This window comes from Acomys russatus, chromosome 19 (assembly GCF_903995435.1).
Source record: "Acomys russatus chromosome 19, mAcoRus1.1, whole genome shotgun sequence".
NCBI lineage: Eukaryota > Metazoa > Chordata > Mammalia > Rodentia > Muridae > Acomys > Acomys russatus.
In genome coordinates this window covers 57,509,846-57,530,617 of record NC_067155.1, presented here as the reverse complement: position 1 = coordinate 57,530,617, position 20,772 = coordinate 57,509,846, and the positions used below count along the sequence as shown (strand labels likewise).

At 49.5% G+C, this 20,772-nt stretch overlaps 1 protein-coding gene and 1 long non-coding RNA gene across 6 annotated transcripts in view; both read left to right on the top strand.

Annotated features, from left to right (window-relative positions):
* Med13l (mediator complex subunit 13L) overlaps positions 1-20,204 on the top strand; it is a 213,432-nt gene extending 193,228 nt beyond the window's left edge. For 4 of the 5 annotated variants that reach the window (XM_051161616.1, XM_051161615.1, XM_051161619.1 and 1 more), the window contains 14 exons: positions 1,450-1,629; positions 2,006-2,229; positions 3,844-4,036; positions 5,490-5,904; positions 6,518-6,737; positions 7,781-7,969; positions 8,439-8,662; positions 8,769-8,938; positions 11,162-11,320; positions 12,438-12,614; positions 13,885-14,042; positions 15,489-15,650; positions 18,108-18,220; positions 19,536-20,204. In XM_051161616.1, coding sequence (XP_051017573.1) covers positions 1,450-1,629; positions 2,006-2,229; positions 3,844-4,036; positions 5,490-5,904; positions 6,518-6,737; positions 7,781-7,969; positions 8,439-8,662; positions 8,769-8,938; positions 11,162-11,320; positions 12,438-12,614; positions 13,885-14,042; positions 15,489-15,650; positions 18,108-18,220; positions 19,536-19,668 — 2,717 coding nt within the window. In that variant the 3' untranslated portion in view covers positions 19,669-20,204. The remainder of the gene's footprint in view (positions 1-1,449; positions 1,630-2,005; positions 2,230-3,843; positions 4,037-5,489; positions 5,905-6,517; positions 6,738-7,780; positions 7,970-8,438; positions 8,663-8,768; positions 8,939-11,161; positions 11,321-12,437; positions 12,615-13,884; positions 14,043-15,488; positions 15,651-18,107; positions 18,221-19,535) is intronic. The other variant, XM_051161617.1, reaches the window with a different exon arrangement.
* Positions 4,511-5,408, top strand: LOC127202828 (uncharacterized). Its single transcript, XR_007832359.1, has 3 exons — positions 4,511-4,547; positions 4,956-4,989; positions 5,160-5,408. It is a non-coding gene; the product is annotated as an uncharacterized LOC127202828 (long non-coding RNA).
* Positions 20,205-20,772: the final 568 nt, after the last annotated feature.

Genomic DNA, 20,772 nt, shown 5'->3' with positions numbered 1-20,772 from the left:
TGACCGACCAAGGAGGGAGGCATCTGCCTTTCTAGACTTTGTAATCTGTTTGGGAGAGTGACTATTGCATATTAAATAAATGCACAGGAAGCACATTGAAGCAAATTATCAGTGATAGAAACATGGGCCAGAGGACCCGCCCCATGTCAGGAGGTCAGGCCTTTCCCTTGAGCAGGCAGCAGCAAGTGCACCGCTCTTGTTTCACAGAGAACTGAAAGAGGTGAGAAGTAAGGGCCATAGCGGTAGAGCCTTCATCCAAAAAGCAAGAAAGATAATCATTCCTGGAAGGTATTTTTTAAGGATACATCAGGTTTATATAGGTAAATGGGAAAACAACGAAAGTCTACATTCTGACCATAATGTAGGGTGAGGATGAGAATACGGAAGACAGATCTGAGGAAACTGAAAGCCAAAACGCAACCAGCGGGTTGGAGCTAGAGAGGTGGCTGAGTGGCTAGGAGCTTGTGCTCATGCTTGTGGGAGTAACGATGGGGGTCTTTGTGGATTTTAGGCCACCCTGGCCCGCAAAGCTAGCCTCAGGCTAGCCAGGGCTATACAGTGAAAACCTGCCTCAGGACCATCCCCCCTCCAAAAAAGGGATAGTATTCCCATGTGAAGGACTTGAGTTCAGTTCCCAGTACACTCTTGTGCTGGTACCCACATCCAGGCACACTTGCATACATGTAATAAAATGTTTTCATTTAGATTTGTGCAGATGAATGTTTCATCTGTGTGTATGTCTGCCCACCATGTGTATACAGGCCTGGGGCCCACAGAGGTCAGGAGAGGGCACTGGCTCCCCTGGAGCTGTAATTATAGATGGTTGTGAGCCACCATGTCAGTGCTGGGACTTGAGCCCCAGTCCTCTGCAAGAACAAGTGGGCTTAACTGTTGAGCCATCTCTTAAGCCCCAATATTAAGATATTTTAATAAAAGAAACAGTTACAGAATAAGAAGAAAATATATAGCTTGTTTTAGGGTGGGAAGAAATAGGCGTATTTCAGAGCTATCTAGGGAGTAGTACAGGCCCTCTCTCTAGAAAGCATTCAGGGTTTTGTGAGGATGTTTGACAAGTTTTCCTCAGTCTCTCCCTTTTTGTTCCCTTATCCTCAAAATGTTGATGTGTATAAATGAAAGGAATATGGTAAGTAAAGAGCTTTTGTGCCTCTGTGTCTTCTGAAAAATGTTAGAAACAGGTTTACATGATTGGAAAACTGAGACTTTTTTACTTACTCCTTTTACACAATTTTTCAGTTGAATACTTCCAAGTAGTGCTCCTTACTTCCCTCTTTACTCTTGTTAACAAGTTTCCAGTTATTTACTATAACTTGGAAGACCCTCTCCTTGATTCCCAGGTTGCCAATCTCCTAGGAATGGAAACCAGGATGGTGTCTAGAGGGAGAGTACTGCCCTTATGTCCGTGTCCTGTGCTCTTCTCTCCTCCCACAGTGCTGGACACGAGTATGCTCTCCTCCCAAGACGTGGTGCGCATGCTGCTGTCCCTGCAGCCCTTCCTGCAGGATGCTATCCAGAAGAAGCGCACAGGCAGGACCTGGGAGAACATCCAGCATGTGCAGGGACCACTCACCTGGCAGCAGTTCCATAAGATGGCAGGGCGTGGGACCTATGGTGAGCCTTATGCTTCCATGGCTAGGCAAGATGTAGCCTCCCCAGTCACACTTAGATTCCCTAAAGGAGCTCTGCCTCAGCCCATGGTGTCTGCCCATCTGGATTTCTGTGTTTGCTCAGTATCCTGCTCCATGGCCAGGCTCCCTGCTGTGCTGAAGCACACTGAAGCCATGTACCTAGGACGTAAGCCTGGCTGCCGCCTTCTGCCCTGTGAGGCTCTTCATTGGGGCCCATTCTGTGAGCTGATGGCAGGAGCACTCTTAGAGCGTTCAGTAGGGCTCCTGAGGCCCAGACCCCGAGGCAGAGCATCAGGGACTGCGCGCTATCCAGTGTGGGAGGAGACTCACGTACCTTCCTAACAGCAGCGTCATTCCAGGTTCGGAGGAGTCTCCTGAGCCACTGCCCATCCCCACCCTGCTGGTGGGCTACGACAAGGAGTTCTTGACCATCTCACCCTTCTCCTTGCCCTTCTGGGAGAGGCTGCTCTTGGAGCCCTATGGGGGCCACCGTGATGTTGCTTACATTGTGGTGTGTCCAGAAAATGAGGCCTTGCTCGAAGGAGCCAAAACTTTCTTCAGGGACTTGAGTGCTGTATATGAGGTGAGCATGCTGTGGGGCTTCCTCCCTGACATGGGGCCTGCGTCTGGCTGTAACTGAAAGAACAAACCTGGAGATAGATCTTAAGGAGAGTTTGTAAATAGAGATGGATTGTAGAGTTAAACTGTTGTTTTGTGTCTTTGGTTTTGTTTGCTTGTTTCTAGAAAAGCATTGCTTCCCCAGGTTCTCTATTAGGTTGAGAAGAGCAGCCTCACCACACACCCAATGCCACCCACGGTCTTCCCACTTACCAGCTCAGAGTCTCTGAGCATGTGCCAACTGCGTAGGGGAGGGGGGGGGGTCTTTAAACAGGAGTCACGGAAAACATTTCCCTTGAAAATACCTGAAGGATAAATTTAATGGACTGTGCTTCTGTTGTATTTCAACACTACATTCATCTTAGTACTAAAACTTCGGTGTAGATTAAAAATATGTCAACCATATTGATATGAAAACCAGGAAGATGGTTTTGCATCATTAGTATGTATAGCAGTTCCTTTAGTTGTGAAGACTGAACATGTGTCTTGGAAGCACAAAGGCCTTGTACTTGTCACCCCAATACCTGCGTGTTGGCAGGGTGGAATGAAACCAGTACTTGCTAAAGTGCCTAGAGTGCTGCCGAGCACCTTGAGCACTGCAGAAGCTTTGCAGATAAGGCAGCCAGCTGGACTCCAGATACATTCTAGAACAGGATTCACTGTGAGTGTCTGGGTGAATATGGCCTTGTGGCTAGCTGAGGAGATGCTAACTGACAATGTATTGGCATCTGTAAACCTTGGATACTGTCACTTCTGTCTGTGCCTACAAAGCACAGTTAAGTCACAATTAAACCATCACAGACAGCTCATCTGCCTTCTCTGGAATGACCCTCCAGCCTGATGCACAGCGTCATGGCTCACTGGGTCTGTTTAGGTGTGCCACTCCCACCCCCGAGGAGCCGGTCATGGAGGTACACTCAGGGAGTGTAGGGTTGCTTAGCTTTCCTAGCCTGTTTTCTGTTGCTGTGATAAAACACTGACCAAAATCAGCTTGGGGAGGAAAGGGTTTAGTTCATCTTCCATGTGCTCTCTCCTGGAGGGAAGTCAGGGCAGGAAGCTGGAGGCAGGAGCTGAAGCAGAGGCCATGGAGGATGCTGCTTGCTGATTCACACTCTCTGCTTGCTCAGCTGCCTTTGTTATGTAGTTCCCACTGTGGGCTGCCCCCCCCCCCCCCATCCATCACTAGTCAGGGAAGTGCCCCATGGGCCAGCATACTGCAGGCAGTTTCTTCATTGCGCCTCCCACTTCCTAAGCATGTCTAGTTTGTGTCAAGTTGACCACAACTAACCAGCACAGGAGCCTTCACCTCATTAGCTACTGTAAGAGATATTGGGCTCCCTTCCCAGCCAAGCAGAAAGTTCTCTCTCACAGTCGATTCTGTGAGTGCTCTGCGCAGCTCCCTGTGAGTACCTGTTAGCCTCTGATCCTCAGCAGTGCTCAGCACAGGCATTGCTAGAGCAGCTCTGCCTCCTCAGAGCCTCTCACCCAGAGCAGTTTCAGGAAGACAGGCTTCTAGTGCCAGTGTGCTAGCATGGGTCTGTGGAGGGGCTGCTGTAGTGACCATCTTGTGTGCTGTCAGATGTGTCGGCTGGGACAGCACAAGCCCATCTGCAAAGTGCTCCGTGACGGGATCATGCGTGTGGGGAAGACCGTGGCACAGAAGCTGACCGAGGAGCTTGTGAGTGAATGGTTTAACCAGCCCTGGAGCAGTGAGGAGAGTGACAATCATTCCAGACTCAAACTTTACGCTCAAGTTTGCCGCCATCACCTAGGTAAATGGGAGACTTGGTGACATAAAGTAGGCACGTCTCTATGTTTGGGTTTTGTGTTCTGGATAGTAAAGCCGTTTGGGGGAGGGAGGGTTTATCTTTGTAGCCCTCTGCCTTCTGAGTATTGGCACTAGGGCGCGTGCCACCATGCCTGACTAAATCGTGATTTACATCCTAATTCGTGATGTATATCCTTTAAAGTTGCTTCCTGGGGTTATATGTGCTTACAGCCATTTTGAAAATAGCAGCAGTACTTGGTCTTGTGTGACTGGAGAGGTGTATATCCATGATGCACTGCGTGACTGGAGAGGTGTATATCCGTGATGCACTGCGTGACTGGAGAGGTGTATATCCATGATGCACTGCGTGACTGGAGAGGTGTATATCCGTGATGCACTGCGTGACTGGAGAGGTGTATATCCATGATGCACTGCGTGACTGGAGAGGTGTATATCCGTGATGCACTGCGTGACTGGAGAGGTGTATATCCATGATGCACTGCGTGACTGTGGAGGTGTATATCCGTGATGCACGGCGTGACTGGAGAGGTGTATATCCGTGATGCACGGCGTGACTGTGGAGGTGTATATCCGTGATGCACTGCGTGACTGGAGAGGTGTATATTCATGATGCACTGCGTGACTGGAGAGGTGTATATCCGTGATGCACCGCGTGACTGTGGAGGTGTATATCCGTGATGCACTGTGTGACTGGAGAGGTGTATATCCGTGATGCACCGCGTGACTGTGGAGGTGTATATCCGTGATGCACTGCGTGACTGGAGAGGTGTATATCCGTGATGCACTGCGTGACTGTGGAGGTGTATATCCATGATGCACTGCGTGACTGGAGAGGTGTATATCCGTGATGCACCGCGTGACTGTGGAGGTGTATATCCGTGATGCACGGCGTGACTGGAGAGGTGTATATCCATGATGCACTGCGTGACTGTGGAGGTGTATATCCGTGATGCACTGCGTGACTGGAGAGGTGTATATCCGTGATGCACTGCGTGACTGGAGAGGTGTATATCCATGATGCACGGCGTGACTGGAGAGGTGTATATCCATGATGCACTGCATGACTGTGGAGGTGTATATCCGTGATGCACGGCGTGACTGGAGAGGTGTATATCCATGATGCACTGCGTGACTGTGGAGGTGTATATCCGTGATGCACTGCGTGACTGTGGAGGCATATATCTATGGTATACTCTAGGGCTAGGGGCACATGCACAGCTAAGGGGTCTAGTTCTCAATGACATCAGAAAGGAAACTTGTTATGAGGTAGTTCTTCTCTGTCTCTTCCAGTAAGCAAATTGTAGAATTGACGGGCTGCTTCATGTACATTCAGCCATTTACAAGCATAGGAGTGTGTATTCTAATGTGGTAGCAGGGTTCCAGGTGTCCAGTGTGCCAAGCTGAGGGTCACTGAGATCATTTTTGTCTTCTTTCAGCACCTTATTTAGCCACTCTGCAGCTGGACAGTGGCCTGCTGATGCCACCTAAGCACCAGAGCCCACCAGCAGAAGCACAGGGACAAGCCATGCCTGGGAATGCTGGGTCTTTACCTTCAAACTCAGGCTCAGTAGCACCCTCAGCTGGCAGTGCATTCAACCCCATCTCCAGCTCTGCAAACCCTGCAGCAAGTAGTTCATCTGCCTCCTCTGGGCCGCCAGGCTCCTCGGCTGCCTCTGCTCCAGGCGTCACTCAGATGAACACTACCTCTTCTTCAGGATTCAGTGGTGGTGTTGGAGGGCAGACCTCCAGTGCTGGGGGTAGCTCCACAGATCGAACCCCAGGGAGTGTGGCTTGTGGAGACACCGAGCCTGGACAGAGCTCTGCCCAGCCCTCACAGGATGGACAAGACAGGTGTGTTCGTTTCTCACCAACCTAGAATGGGGCTTCAGCTTGGACAGTCCTCCCTTCATTCCCACCCCTCACACACACACTTCAAGACTCGCAAAACCTATTAGAGTGCTCTTTTATCCTTGCAAATAAAAAGTGACCAGTGTTGCTTGGTGGGTACATTAAGAGATGGAACTTTAATTAACTTGCACATTATTGAGTTCATTAGCTAGTCTTGTTATAAAACCTCTCTGTGCAGTATTAACACCGAAAATAAGGGAGTCAAAGAAAACTCCCATTTTAAAGTAACCGGGCTGAGTGGCCTGTTGTAAATCGCTCAGAACCAGGAGTGTTTGACGAGTCTTGCATTGGGGATATCTGCATGGCTCTACTTGTCAGCATCTCTCATCTAGAAATCTGAAACCCACAACCCAGAAGTCGTGGGCATCACAGCAGCTTTGGTTTTGTACCACTGTCTATTTTCCATCTCTACTTGGAGATGATGTGCCTGATGTGTGGCGCTCACTGTTACATTGGATCTGAGACTGTCGCCTGGGGACTCAGTGTGCCCTATAATTGGTTTGCTCACTAGAGTTTATCTTTGCTGTGAGAGCCTCACACCTGACTCTCTCTGCAGTGTTACAGAAAGGGAAAGAATAGGAATCCCCACAGAGCCTGACTCTGCAGACAGCCATGCCTACCCTCCCGCCGTCGTCATTTACATGGTGGACCCTTTCACCTACACTGCGGAGGAGGACTCCAGCTCCGGGAACTTCTGGCTGTTGAGCTTGATGCGCTGCTACACTGAGATGCTGGATCACCTGCCTGAGCATATGAGAAGCTCGTTCATTCTCCAGGTCGCTGTCCACAGGCTGATTCTTTAAGCTACTGTTTCTGTGAGATGGAGTTCTGAGTCTTTGAGTTTCAGGTCCTTGAGTCTGTGGGGAGAGAAGTGCTCCTTCAGGGCTCTGTCTTCTAGATTCAGCTAGCATTTCCATCCTCGTGTGTTTCTGCCCCTTGTCTCGTCTCATTATTACAAGGTCAGGCTTCTCATTTTCCAGTTAACACATGAACACCTTTCTTGTGCCGCTCGTCAAAAAACATTTTCTTGTCTTGGGTGGGGCTTCACTGTGGTGCCAAGGCTGGCCTCCAGCTTCTGATGCCCCAGCCTCGCCAGTGCTGAGACTGGGCCCGCACCAGATAGCTCACCATTTGTTGCATGTTTGGTTATTCTCACATAGTCAGCATTTGGTGTGTGCTTGCCTTTTCCACTAGCGTAAGCGGAGCCTAGTAAATATGCTGGTGCATTGTTTTTCAGTCTAGGTCATTTTTAAGAGTAGACTCTTAAATGTAGACACTGGTTAAATGTCACTTTCTAAAGAGCTTGGTCTTGTGTCTCTGAGCAGTGAGTGAGCATGCCTGTTTCCCTGCATTTCTGCTAGCTTTAGAATGAAGTGACTTTTAAATGTTTCGTACAGTGAAATGGTATATCATCATTGTATGGAAAGCTGTCCTGTAGAATACAAGGATTGAAGTGAGCAGAAGAGACTGTTGGCAATCCTTCATTGTCTGAGTCCCACGTGATTAGATAACATTGCAGCATGCTATATCAGATAGTCTACATGCACTAAGATGCAAGTTTTAAGCTAGGAGGGCCACGGGACAGGAGGTTGGGACAGGACAGTCCTCAATAAGTTTAACACTGACACTACCCTTCTCAGGTGTCTGGGGGATATGTGAGGTGCAGCTTTATTTGACTGGGAGGAACTAGGGGCAACTATATTTGCCATCATATGCTGTGGAGCTGGGCTCCTTCTCTCCACTGGAGCCATAGCCCATGCCATCACTTTCCAGTGGTCTGCTCTGGGGGTTTGAACTGATTGTTGCTTGCGTCTTGTAGATTGTGCCTTGCCAGTACATGCTGCAGACAATGAAGGATGAACATGTCTTCTATATCCAATACTTGAAGTCTATGGCGTTTTCAGTGTACTGCCAGTGCAGGCGGCCCCTGCCTACACAGATCCACATTAAATCCCTCACGGGCTTTGGGCCAGCAGCCAGCATTGAGATGACCCTCAAGAACCCAGAGGTGAGTTTTGGAGGCAGAAATCTGTAAAGACAGCCTGTTGAAGTGCAAGCCACTTCTCCTGCCTCCCCGCCTAGAGCAATGCCTCTGTACCTTGCCAATTCCCCAGGTTTTCTGCCTTCGATTCCAGAGCCTCCTGGGCCTGTCCATAATCGTTGTGGCTTCAGTTTCTACTTTCCTTGTCTATTAAAATTGGATTAGCTTACTTTCTAATAGTGTAGTGTCTTTTCATCAAACATCAATGGCTTCTAGCATTTACTAGACAGGCATTTTAAACAGCTGAGCCACAGGGCCACATAGTTCATGTAGTTAAATAATACTCTGGCACCCTGAGTTGTCATTGCTAGCTGTCTATTTAATCCTGGAGAGAGTTGTCATTCCTCCATTTTCCCCCCATGGTGTTGCTCTGGCTTTATTGTAAATACTGTCTTGGTTCGCCTTGTGCTGACACTGAACTTGGTTCTTGTTTCAGCGGCCCAGTCCAATCCAGCTTTATTCCCCTCCCTTTATACTGGCCCCAGTCAAAGACAAGCAGACAGAGCCGGGAGAGACATTTGGTGAGGCAAGCCAGAAATACAATGTGCTCTTTGTGGGCTATTGTCTGTCTCATGACCAGCGATGGCTCTTGGCATCCTGCACTGACCTCCATGGGGAATTACTGGAGACCTGTGTTGTCAACATTGCTTTACCAAGCAGGTAAGAGGCCTTGCTGTTCGGGTCAGCTTCTGCTAACTCTGTGGGGATGGCATGGATGTGTGCTTTAGAAGAGGATGCCCTGCCAAGTTATAACTGATTCGTGTAGGGCCCTTCCTGTTTCTCTCTCTGTCAGGTCACGGAAGAGCAAAGTGTCTGCGCGTAAGATTGGGCTGCAGAAGTTGTGGGAATGGTGCCTGGGGATTGTCCAAATGACATCTCTGCCCTGGAGAGTCGTCATTGGCCGCCTGGGGCGACTGGGCCATGGGGAACTTAAAGGTGAGCAGTCCCCGAAGCAGGTGCAGGAACGGGGGAGACTGAACTGATGACAGGAGCTGACAAACCAGAGGCCTTAAAGTTGCCCCAAAGGCCAAAACTGACAACAGTGACTGTTTTATTTCCAAGGGATAAAGCAGGAGTTTAAAAACTTATCTGTGCCCCCATCCCCATTGCTCACACAGACAATATTCTAAATGTAAAATGGGAAGCGTGTTCATTAGTCTAAAGTGATAGTTAAATCGTATAACATTGCTTACATTAAGACAATTTCTATCAGAGCTTGTAGGTGATTGTTAAAGTCACGTGTAAGAACAGCTTTCAGGGCTGGAGTGATGGCCCAGTGTGTACGACGTTTGCTGGGTAAGTGTGAGGGTCTGAATTGGATCTGCAGCAGGTTCCCTGAGATCTTAAATAAACATAGCATATGGGCGTAACTTCAGACGTCGCCAGGAGACTTCTCAGTAAACTCCAGATCATCTGGCTCGTAAGTCTTCCCACTCCCTCTTCCACAACGTTCCCTGAGCCTTAGGTGCAGGAGTTGCTCTGTAGATGAAAGTCTCCTCAGTATGAGTGCCTGTCTGAGCATGAGCTGAACAAAGACAGCAGCAGTAGACATGCTGACGTCAGCGGGAAACAGCAGGAGGCCTCACCATCCACAGAGAACTACAGGCACTAAGGGATGATGAGGGTAGGAGAACGGCTCCTCTAGGGAAGAGCACAGCAGTTGACTGTCCACTACCAAACGGTCAGCCCAGAACGGGGACCTTGCCAGGACCTGAGAGGACGGTTTCATTTTGCAAAGCAATTGATCATTTTGCAGCTCCTCAGTTCTACCAGTGTGAAGTCAGAGCATCTGGAAGACAATCACTACATGAACGGAGGTGTCTGTGTGAACAAAGCTCTAGTTACAGAACCAGGCGCCTGGCCCTTGTGTTGGCGTGTGTGCGCTGTTTGACTACAGGCAATGCAAAACCATTGAGAGAGACAGCACCCGTGTGTGAGCTGCTGCCTGGATGCACATCTGTACTCAAAAGTCTCAGACTCGGAGCCGAGTGTGCACACACACTGTAGTGTGTGCCAGACGAGAGGGCATTTCTTCTAGTCACACATGATGTTATGGACTGGGAAACAAATGAGGCTTTTCATTTGTAAACTGCGTTGTACTCATAATGAGTCTTATATCAATATCCTGGAGGCTAAGACATCAGGGGATTCCTCCCATCATTCCTATCAGATGGCCTCTCTGCCTCCCTAGTCTGCTGCTTAGCCAGCTATTCCTAACCCTTGGGAAGGTGGGGAATAATAGAAAAGAAGCAGGAGGGTGAGCATGTTACCTGTTGCTTGGTGTTTTAGGAACTGATCAAGGCCCCTCCTTGTAAGATTGTGGGAAGGGGTGTACTTTCCCTTCCTTGCCGCTAAGGGGAGAAAGAGCCTTAGTGTGGCTGGAGGAGCCACCCAGACAGCGGGAGCACATATTCACCTCCTGCCTTACCTGGGGCTCCTCCTCTAGGTGCCCTGGTCTTGAGTGAGGTCCTGTAGAAGCCCCCAGCTTCTGGGTAGCCCTGGTGTCTGCTGGCTACCTGGCAGTGCTTGTCAGGAAGATCACAGCTACCTTTCTGTGTTGTGGACTCCCACCTGCCTGACTTCTGCCATTTGAAGACATTTTCTGCATGCTTTCAGTCACTTTTCTTTCTCCCACTTCAGTGTGAATTTCACTTGAAATATAAAACACACTGCTGTCTGCTTGACCATGGAGGAAGCACTGGGTGACTAGAGAAGCCAGCATCTTAACACCACGGGACAGCAGAGGTTATGCAGGAAGAGTGTGTACCAGGACGTAGCAGTGCTTAGACTCAGTGCTGCTGTCACCGCGCGCCCCCCCCCCCCCCCCCCCCCCGTCAGCAGTGCTTAGACACAGTGCTTCTGCTTAGGGGCAGTGAGCAGTGTCAGAGGGAAGGCTGACGGGGTAGTGAAGAATGGCTAGCCTAGCCCCCGGGGACCTCGGCGCTGAGAGCACTTCAGAGCCTGGATCTGCCAGCGACTGTTTTTGTTTCCATGTTAGTTCAGTGAGATAGAAGCTATGTAACAAAGGAGGGGTCTAAACACTGAAGACCCTGATCCTCTAGGACTGGGCCACAGCAGTCACATCCTCAAGCAAAACTGACAAACATCTGAAATGCCGTGTAGCCTTCTAAAGACTGTGTTTGTGATGTCTGTCTTCAGATTGGAGTATCCTCCTTGGAGAATGTTCACTGCAGACAATCAGCAAACAGCTCAAGGATGTGTGCCGCATGTGTGGGATCTCTGCTGCAGACTCTCCTTCTATCCTTAGTGCCTGCCTGGTTGCCATGGAGCCCCAGGGGTCCTTTGTGGTGATGCCAGGTAACTTGTCTCTTGCCCTTTACATTAATTAGAAATTTTATCAGCCTAGTCCATTCCAACTTAAATCCACAGATAAATGTAGAACATAAGTATTGTGTTTCGAAGAGAAGCTTTTGTTTTGACCTAGAAAATGGGACCATCTGATGTCTTCCTAGGGGAGGACTTAATTATCTTTGTTCACCACAGCTTGGGAGGAAGATGAAGTTGTAGGTATGAGTGACAGCTGGTAAAGCCATGGCTAGTGAGTGTTGCCTATCCCTAGTTTGTTGCTGTCATAGGATTGCCCCCTCCAGAAAGGCTCTGGGTGCTGGTGTGGTACCTCAAGAAGGGTTTTAGAGTCTCTGCTGTTGCTAAGGCTGAGAAGTGAAAAAAAGAGAAGAGCATTTAACTCAGGGCCAGACAGAGGCGAACTCTGACTGACAGGCAGGGTGCTGTAGAAGCCCATGAATGTACTGGCTGGTGGAGAGCAGCCGCGAGGCCAAAGTCGGAGCCTGCCACTGAGCAGCAGCACGCTGTTAGGATCTGGTTCACAACTCAGATGTAGTGTGGTTTTGAACCCTATCCACTCCCTCCCTGGATGAAACAAAAGTGTGTCTGAAGCCAGGCTTCAGAGAAAGACCGTGGCTGGGACTGTCTGCTCTGTAGTCCTCAGGTCCCCTTGGTTGCCAGGAGCAGCTGTGGCACTTACATGCCTTTTAGCTGCCTCTGTCCTCATTTATGAAGTAGACATTTGCTGCTACCTCAGGGTGGGTGTGCTGAGCCCGAGAGGCGGAGCTTAGCGCAGGCTCAGAGCACTAGCTGCTGATCTAAAATGGTGCTTTTATACTCTGAGGCCATGGTGAAGAGTGCTGAGAGGTCAGTTTTAGGGTTTTAGTTCACTTCTTGGGTAGGTAATTTTCAGAGTATGTATTTGGTAGACCCTCTCCAGGCTTCACATTTCCAGTGTGAGGTGAGGGCTAGGCAGTTGTCACTGCTGTTCTCAGTGGGTCTTTAAAGACACTAAGCAGCTGAGCCCAGCCTGAAGTGTCTGCCCCCTTGAGGTGTTTGCATCAGGTAATACCCCATTCTGGGTTTGTGAGTCTGCAGAAGCACCCTGACTCTGCTATGATTCTTAAAGATGCCGTCACAATGGGCTCTGTGTTTGGCCGAAGCACCGCATTGAACATGCAGTCGTCTCAGCTGAACACACCCCAGGATGCTTCCTGCACCCACATCTTGGTGTTCCCGACATCGTCAACCATCCAAGTGGCTCCAGCCAACTACCCCAATGAAGATGGGTTTAGCCCCAACAATGGTGAGTGGAAGGCACTGTGGTAGGGCAGAGTGCGAGGGTCGGGTGGTGACCACTGCGGACGGTGTATGCTGTGGTAGTGTCACAGGAACCATGGATTAGAGGCAGTCTAAGAACTCCGTGTGAGCTGCTCTACAGTGCCCCCTTGTGACTGCCTGGGTGCCACTCAGTCCCCGAGGAAAGGTTCGCATGCTGCCTTCAGTCTAGAGCAAAGAAGCTGTCACAGTGCCCAGCAGCCCACGAGGCTTCAGGGAGCAGGAACCTCGAGCTGCTCACCCTCACCTTGCCCACAGCTGGTACTGCCTGCCTACATGGTAGACCTTCCCCAGTACTTGTTTAATAATGCTCACTGGAAAGACACCAGCCTGTTGCACTCTAGCTGTTGCTCACTAACTCAGCAAGCTGGCAGTCACCTAACCACCAAGACTGGAGACCTTGGGTAATCGACTTAAGCCACTTCCTGTTAAAGACAGAATAGTACCAGTCTGTTCTTGTCCCCGCCCATCATGCTGTCCCTCCAGTGCACAGCTGTTCTGATCTGAGTATGGAGGGCGTGGCCCTGTGAAGATGCCACCTTCCGAGCTTACCCTGGGATGCAGTTTGCTGGAATTCTGTTTAAATACTTTTATAGGATTTCAAAAATAATCATAAACATCTACCAGTATTTATTCATGCTAAGTGGGAGGAGAAAGCATAGCAAGTATGCCTGTGGCTCTGCCTCACGGCAGCTCTAGTCACATACGACGGAAGGCTCATACAGGCGCTCGTGCTAGCAGGGCTTGGGTAATGGTGTTAACATTCACATTTTTCTTCCCACCCTGCTTTTGCCGTATGAGGGGGGACACCCCTTAATGAGCAGTGCTTTGATCTGCTTTAGAAGAGACTTCTCCCATGTCAGGGCAGGTTCCTACCTGTTTCACTCACATCAGTCTTCTAGCCCTGTAGGTACTGACAACGTACCTGGCTATGGCTGGCTTGCTGCTGGATGGTGCCAGCTCTGACCTTGCAACACTGAGCCGCCTTTCACCATTTTATTGGTCTTTGAGGGCTGTAAGGAATCAGGGGATTTCTTCCACAGCTGTGATTTCTCCACTGTGTTTTTACTTGGTTAGGAGGCCAGTGGAGAGAACATACAGTGACAGCTTGTACCACTCACATACATAGATGCCTGTGAGGCACCCACAACGTACCTCTAGCAGTTGAAGATGAGCAAAGTGTGGGAGAGTAAAGTGGAGTGTGGGGCGCTTTTAACTGTGCTGTGTTTCCCCTCTAGATGATATGTTTGTAGACCTTCCATTCCCAGACGATATGGACAATGACATCGGCATCTTAATGACTGGGAACCTCCACTCTTCTCCCAACTCCTCCCCGGTTCCCTCCCCAGGCTCTCCCTCTGGAATTGGTGTGGGCTCTCATTTCCAGCACAGCCGGGTAAGGAGGCTTCTGAGAACAACCACAGCCCTCAGGAAAATGACCCGCACCACCAGCCATGTTTTGACTGCACATGCCTCTCTCCCTAAAGGTCCAGGGCTCTGTGGGGCAGAGCTCTAACCCATTTTGGAGAGCAGGGATTTGAAAACAGACATTCAGGCATTCCTAGTGCACCCCGTGTTGCACAGCCTTCCTGCGTGCAAGCTCTTGTGTTTCTCTTGCCTCTGCTTTGCTTGGTCTGGAGTCTGGGAAGCTGCAGGTGCGCGCTCTCCACCCTGGCCTCCCCCACAGGGTTGGAATGATTTTTTTTTTCCTCTGAGGAAAAAATACTAAGGTTTTTTTTTTTTTTTAAGGCATTTTACATTTTCCTCAGATAATGCCTTTAAAGAGGCAGGTGGGCAGAGCTGTGGCTCAGCATGTCTGGTATCTTGAGCTGAGGAACTCCCTGCAGCATGTGACTGTTTGTGAGGAGCTGGTATGCGGCCTGTGTCCACTAGCTTTCTCTTGTGGCCCACGGCAGCACTGCTTCCTTCCATAGGCGGTGCGTGCCTTTTCTGTCTTTCTTGGAGCCTGAATGTTGCAGTTTAAATAGCTGTGTTCTGAAACCAGTCAGTGGCGTTTTGCTCCAGTTCTGAGCCCCTCGGCCTGGTAACTCCACGGAGCTTTTAGCATTTCCTTTTTCAAAACTGTTTATTCCTAGTTAAGTCATTACGTAGGCTGGTGTGTTCAAGATGGTGGCAAAGGCTTTTGTTTGTTTTACAGCAGGCCTCAAGTAGGCTGGCCTTGGAGTCTGATTCTCCTACCTTCTGAGTTTGTGGGTTATGTGTACATGTGCCACTGTGACCTGGCTTTGCTTTCTTTGGCCAGAATCATTTTATGATTTTAGTCTGTCCATAACCAGAATCAATAGGATTTGATGTAGTAATTCAGGATCATCTTTTTTCTCTAAATAAAAGGCATTCAAAAGCAAAGTGATCACTTACTGTTACTTGCACTAAAGGCACCTTCTAAATCCTTGATATCCACTGAAAGGTGGAAAGTGCCTGGTGCAGAAAGGCACAGCACGTTCACACAGTGCCAGTAGAGTGGCAGGAGCACTGCTGCCCTGCAGACCCTGGTGCCCTCTCGGTGCTGAGTTCTAATCCCAGGTAGGTGAAGCTGGAGAGCACGTGTACTCCGGGATCCTGGTGACTGTTGGACTCGGGGTCCTGTGGCATGAATCCGCTGAGCAGGCACCTGTGCTGCTAGGACCTTTGGCTGGTTCGTGGTTTCCATCAGATGCCTGAGTTCGCCTCAGACTTGAGTGTTCAGTGGCACATTTCTCAGCCTCCAGGGGCTTTAGTGGGAGGTGCTGCAGGTGGGGGTCTCGGCACTACTATGCAATTGAGACGAAAACCATGGTTAGCTCCTGGTGATGCTCACTGTGCTTTGGGCCTTGTTTTTCAGAGTCAGGGCGAGCGGCTCCTGTCTCGGGAGGCCCCGGAGGAGCTCAAGCAGCAGCCACTGGCCCTTGGGTATTTCGTATCAACTGCCAAAGCTGAGAATCTCCCTCAGTGGTTTTGGTCGTCATGCCCCCAGGCCCGGAACCAGTGCCCTCTCTTCCTAAAGGTTGGTTTGATACTTTCTGAAGTTTAAGAGAAATCATTCTCTTGATGATGATTTTGTTGCTGCTGTTTGGTTTGAGCTAGAAGTTGCCTGTTAGCTGCCACAGTCTCTCTCTATTCATTTAACTCACGTCCCTTACGCTCTGAGGAGATTTTAGTTACAGGAGACTGGAGTTTGGGAGAGGACCCAAACTTGCTGTTAAGAAGTGAGTCCACATTAACCTGGGGAGGCAACTGGGCCCCTGATTTAAGTGTGGGAGCTACATGTGGCTCAGCCTGACTCTCTCCCAGGCAGTACTGAAAACAGCCAGTACGTCGCAGCACAGTCCTGCCCGGCTACACACCAGTGCCATCCTCCAGCCTTTCACATCTATGCTTGGTCTTCCTCATGTGGCTTTTGGAACCAATCGATCCAGATCTTAAAGCTTTAAAACAAGACCCCAAACTTGCAGGGTGTAGAAGAGTATAGAACAGAATACATTTCTCACCTGCAGTGTGCCGAAGAGACACAGGTTTGAGAGTGTACCCTGCTGGCAGAGCCATGGGAGGAGGACTGACAAGGAAGGGTACTGAGTGATAACAGCCCTGCACCCCTGTGCCACAGAAACCCACCTCAGCCATCTTATGTTGGCAGGAGTGAAAAATGACATAAGTACTTGGTACATGCCCATACCCGGCTAAGAGGTGGGCTGAGGTGGGAGGGTCACATGAGTCGTGAGTTGAAAGGAGCCTGAAAAGCACAGCAACACTGTCTCAAAACAAGCAAACAGAATGACATGTGTAAAAGACAGGAAAAGCTAAGTGTCCATCAGTACGGGCTAACTGAGGCACCTCTACAGCCATACCACACAGTGCAGCATCAAGCACATGTCACACAGTGAGGGCGAGCGATGTGTCATTCCTCTGTGGAGTGCAGATGCCCATAGAGTAACCTGTGAACTGTGATGTCTCCCAAGAGGCAAGGGGATCCAAGCACTGTTGAGCTAAAGCACAGTTCCTGATGACTCGGATGATCCCCTGATCTTCAAAAGTTAAACACTTCGTATCTTAGCCTCGTCCTCCTCCTGTAAAACATGGCTGCAATGGTTGTGGCTTCTAATCGTTGCTTATTGCTCAAAACTTCTGAGCTTTCGTTGAAGAACTCACTGATTCCAGACCCAAAGCGAGAAGCATTTGTCACCCACCAAAGCAAGGAAAGGTCGCAAGACTGTTAAGGTCGTATCCAAACCAGAGGTGCCAAGCACAGTGTGGTCTACAGGAGACAGCGTGTCGCTCTGTGTTGAGAAGTGCCAGGCAGGAGCTATCATGGAAGACTATGCTGGAACAGTTGCTCATCTGAAGACTGAGCATGAAGGAATGGCTGTCCCCTCTTCAGAGTTTACTCTCTCTCTCACAGCAGACCGTCAGAGCCTTTGTCTGTAATCTGACGAGTTCAGCCTTTGTGTGGAGTGCTCCTGCTTGCCCACCCTTAATCAAACAATGGGTTGTGAGGAATCTGCAAGGTAGAAGGTGTTTAAAAGAGCCACAGTGTGAACCAGCTATATCCAGACTGCAGAACCTTTGGCACTCCTCAGGCATGCTTGGCCCATAACTTCAAGAAGGAAGAGAAATATCCGTGAAGATCGACCATAGCCTATTAATTGATACAAAGGGATCATACATTTTCAATGTGAATGATACTTATTACTGTTCTTAAAGCTTCTTATCTGTAAGTGTGGCTTCCTAAATTTACAAAGGAAATGGTACAGTATTTGGTTTTGCTTTAAAATATTCCAAAGGTTAAAATACTCAAAACAGAGTGACAGACAGTGGCCACTGTTCCAGCTTTGGTGGCAGGCACATGGCATTGTGTAGGAATAACTGTGTTATGTGCTTGAATGTTGTGCTAAAGAAGCATGATGTGGCCGGGCGTGGTGGCGCACACCTTTAATCACAGCACTCGGGAGGCAGAGGGAGGTGGATTGCTGTGAGTTCAAGGACAGCCTGGTCTACAAAGCGAGTCCAGAATAGTCAAGGCTACACAGAGAAATCCTAACTCAAAAGAACAAAAAACAAAAACAAAAAGAAGGAGGAGGAGGAGGAGCAGCAGCATGATGTGCAGTGAGATGGTTCCGTAGGTCAAGGGCCATGTTGCCGAGTCCTCGCACCCACATGATGAAGGGGAGAACTGACTGCAGGAGAACTACTGAGGTTATCTTCTGACCCCCACATGTGTGTACACAGCAAATGAATCTTTTTTTTTTTCAATAAGAAAACTAAGAGGGTTAAACCAGGAAGAGAGACCCTGAAACTGTCTCTGAGCTTAGCTCTCTGCCATGGTGCTGTGTCACAGCAGACAACCTAACAGCCAGCTCTCGGACACACAGCAGGCTGGCTCTGCAGGGCTGCAGCCCACTGGCAGGTGGCCTCACTCTCTGTGCTGCTCTGTACCTGGAAACGAGGGCTCTTTGTTTTCCCACAGGCTTCACTCCACCACCACATCTCTGTAGCACAGACAGAAGAGCTCCTTCCTGCCAGGAACTCTCAGCGGGCTCCGCACCCCCTGGACTCCAAGACCACATCTGATGTTTTAAGGTAGTTTCCCACGGAGACAGCACTGCTGTCCATCACAGAGTGATGCCCTTCCTCCTTTCCTCCTTCAGTGTGCTAGCACAGGGTGGTGCTATTCGAGCAGAGCAGCGGGTGCCCAGCCATCCCTGAGAGCTGTCATTCCCACTTGTGCAGGGACAGGCAGTGTATGTACTTGATTCATTAGTCAGTGAAGTGCATGAGGTACTTCATTTTATGTTCCAAGGAGGTGATGAAAGTGTCACACCTGGGTGGAAGGACAATTAGAACACTGCCTGGGAACTGCTTTGCATTTGAACACGTTTTTAACCTTCCCCACCATAGACAGACAAGTGCAGTTAACTTAAACAGAAGGTCTGTGTTGTGAGACACATCCCAGAAGCATGCATGCTCTTCCACTGTTTTTAGCAGGGCGTAAGGTTTTGTCCTATGGGTCTGGAATATGGTGCATGCCTGTAATCACAGAACTTGAAAGAGAAGGCAAAAGAACCAGGAGTGCAGAGTCACCCTCAGCTACAGACTGAGCTCAAGACCAGAGGCCAGCCTGGGCTACCTGAGATGCTATCTGTGGATGTGCATGTGTGCACATGCCAGAGGTCAACCACTTTCCACTTTACTCTTTGACACAGGCTCTCTCACTGAGCCTTGCGCTCAGCAGCTGGATGGACAAGCAAGTTCCCCCACCCCACTGTTGTCATAGATGTACACTGTTGGGCCCTGCTTTACACAGTTCTGGGTCATACCCTCAATTCCTCATGTCACTAACTGAGCCATCTCTCCAGACCCAAGACCAGATCTTAAAAACAAAACGACAAGCAAACAAATTATCCGATGCCTTGAGAAATAAGCCTTTCCTAGTGAACTCTTACTGGGATTTGTAAGTGGGTGTATACTAACACCTCATCAGCAAGATCTTGGCTTCTGGGGTCTCTGATGGAACACAGAAGAATAAGGGCCTTGTAATGGGCTAACAATGAACCCAGTGCTGCACACCCAGGACTCTGTGCCCAGGCAACTCAGGCCAGCCTGGAGTAGATAGCGAGACCCTGCCCACCCTCTTTTTTCCCCCAGTGACCACAACAGAATTACATTAAGAAACTGTTGAGGTCAAGTGTTGGTAAAATACTTGGAACATTCTGTTCAATTCAGTATGATCATTTTGGCATTTAGCCAACCTAAAACAGTCTTCAGTGGCTTTATGACCCTGGTGGCCCTCTGAGGTGGACATGCTGGTGTGAAGGAGTGCGAGGTGGCCTGCGTGGGCCTCCCGCACCCCAGGTCTTAACGGCCCAGAAGCTGACCTCTGTGTTCTCCTGGACAGGTTTGTGCTGGAGCAGTACAACGCCCTATCCTGGCTCACGTGCAATCCGGCCACCCAGGACCGTACTTCCTGCCTTCCCGTCCACTTTGTGGTGCTCACGCAGTTGTACAATGCCATCATGAAAATGATCTGACTGGGAAGTGCTTGTCCATCAGCCAAGGACACTGCTGCACTCTGCAATGCCCAGCCTTTTCCAGAGCACTCCTACAGCCTGCACTGTGATGCCTTCTAAGCGGGCACATGCTCACTCTGCAGTGTTCGGTGCCACAGTGACTCCATGACGTGTCTCACGAGGACCTGCAAATTCCCATCAGCAGTGACTTGAGCCAGTGTGTGATGTGTGCAGCCCGCAGTCCCCAGGAAGTGGCGCCTGTTGGTTGTTGTTAAGAGGGAAAAGAGAAGAAACATTGTCCTTTTGCACAAGAGCCTGCTCTCAGCCTCTGTTTAGTACTAGGCTGTCCAGCCCTCTGGATGCAATCCTCTAGCCAATGGTGGATGCCCATGGGTCACCCGGACTTCGTAACCTGGGACGTGTCACACCTAAGAGCCAGCTCCAGTACAGGATTTAGTACAGGGTCTCCACCTCCCCAGCCTGTCCGGAGGGCTTTGGTTGACGGCATACCTGTATAGACACAGGAGGTCTGGAGACGCTGCGTTTTGCTTATTTATTTTTAATTTTGTTGTAAGGTTTTTTTTTTTTTTTTTTTTTTTTTTTTGCAACTTTCTTTTTTCTAATCTTGAGGACCAGGTACAGTCATTGAAACCCACTGAGACCCACCCTAGGATTCTCTGAGTACATACCTCTGTCCTGGAAGCCAGAAAAGGAGTGAGAACAAACCAGGAGATGACGCCTGAAGGGAGCTGCAGTAGTAGCCACCCAGCACTAATCTGTTAAAGCAGTCTGGGTTCGCGGCGTTCTGCCATGCTGCGGGCTGCAGCTTGTGTGGATCACACTTGTAGACAAAGGCAGTCAGGCCCAGCCCGAGCTGGATGCAAGGACCTTAATCACTTCTCCATACAGTCACAAGGAAATAAGTTTTTTAGAGAATTCTTACAGAAAGCCAGGTCTCTCCTATCATTAGATCAAAAGGGACTCGTGTGCATATCACCCAAAGTGTTTGCTCACAAAACCAGTTACAAATACGGTGAATTTTTTCTGGACCGTAGGAATATTGTTTCAAAGAAATAGTACAACTCAACTGCTAAACCAGTACTTGAAGCCGCCCTCTATGTGGGA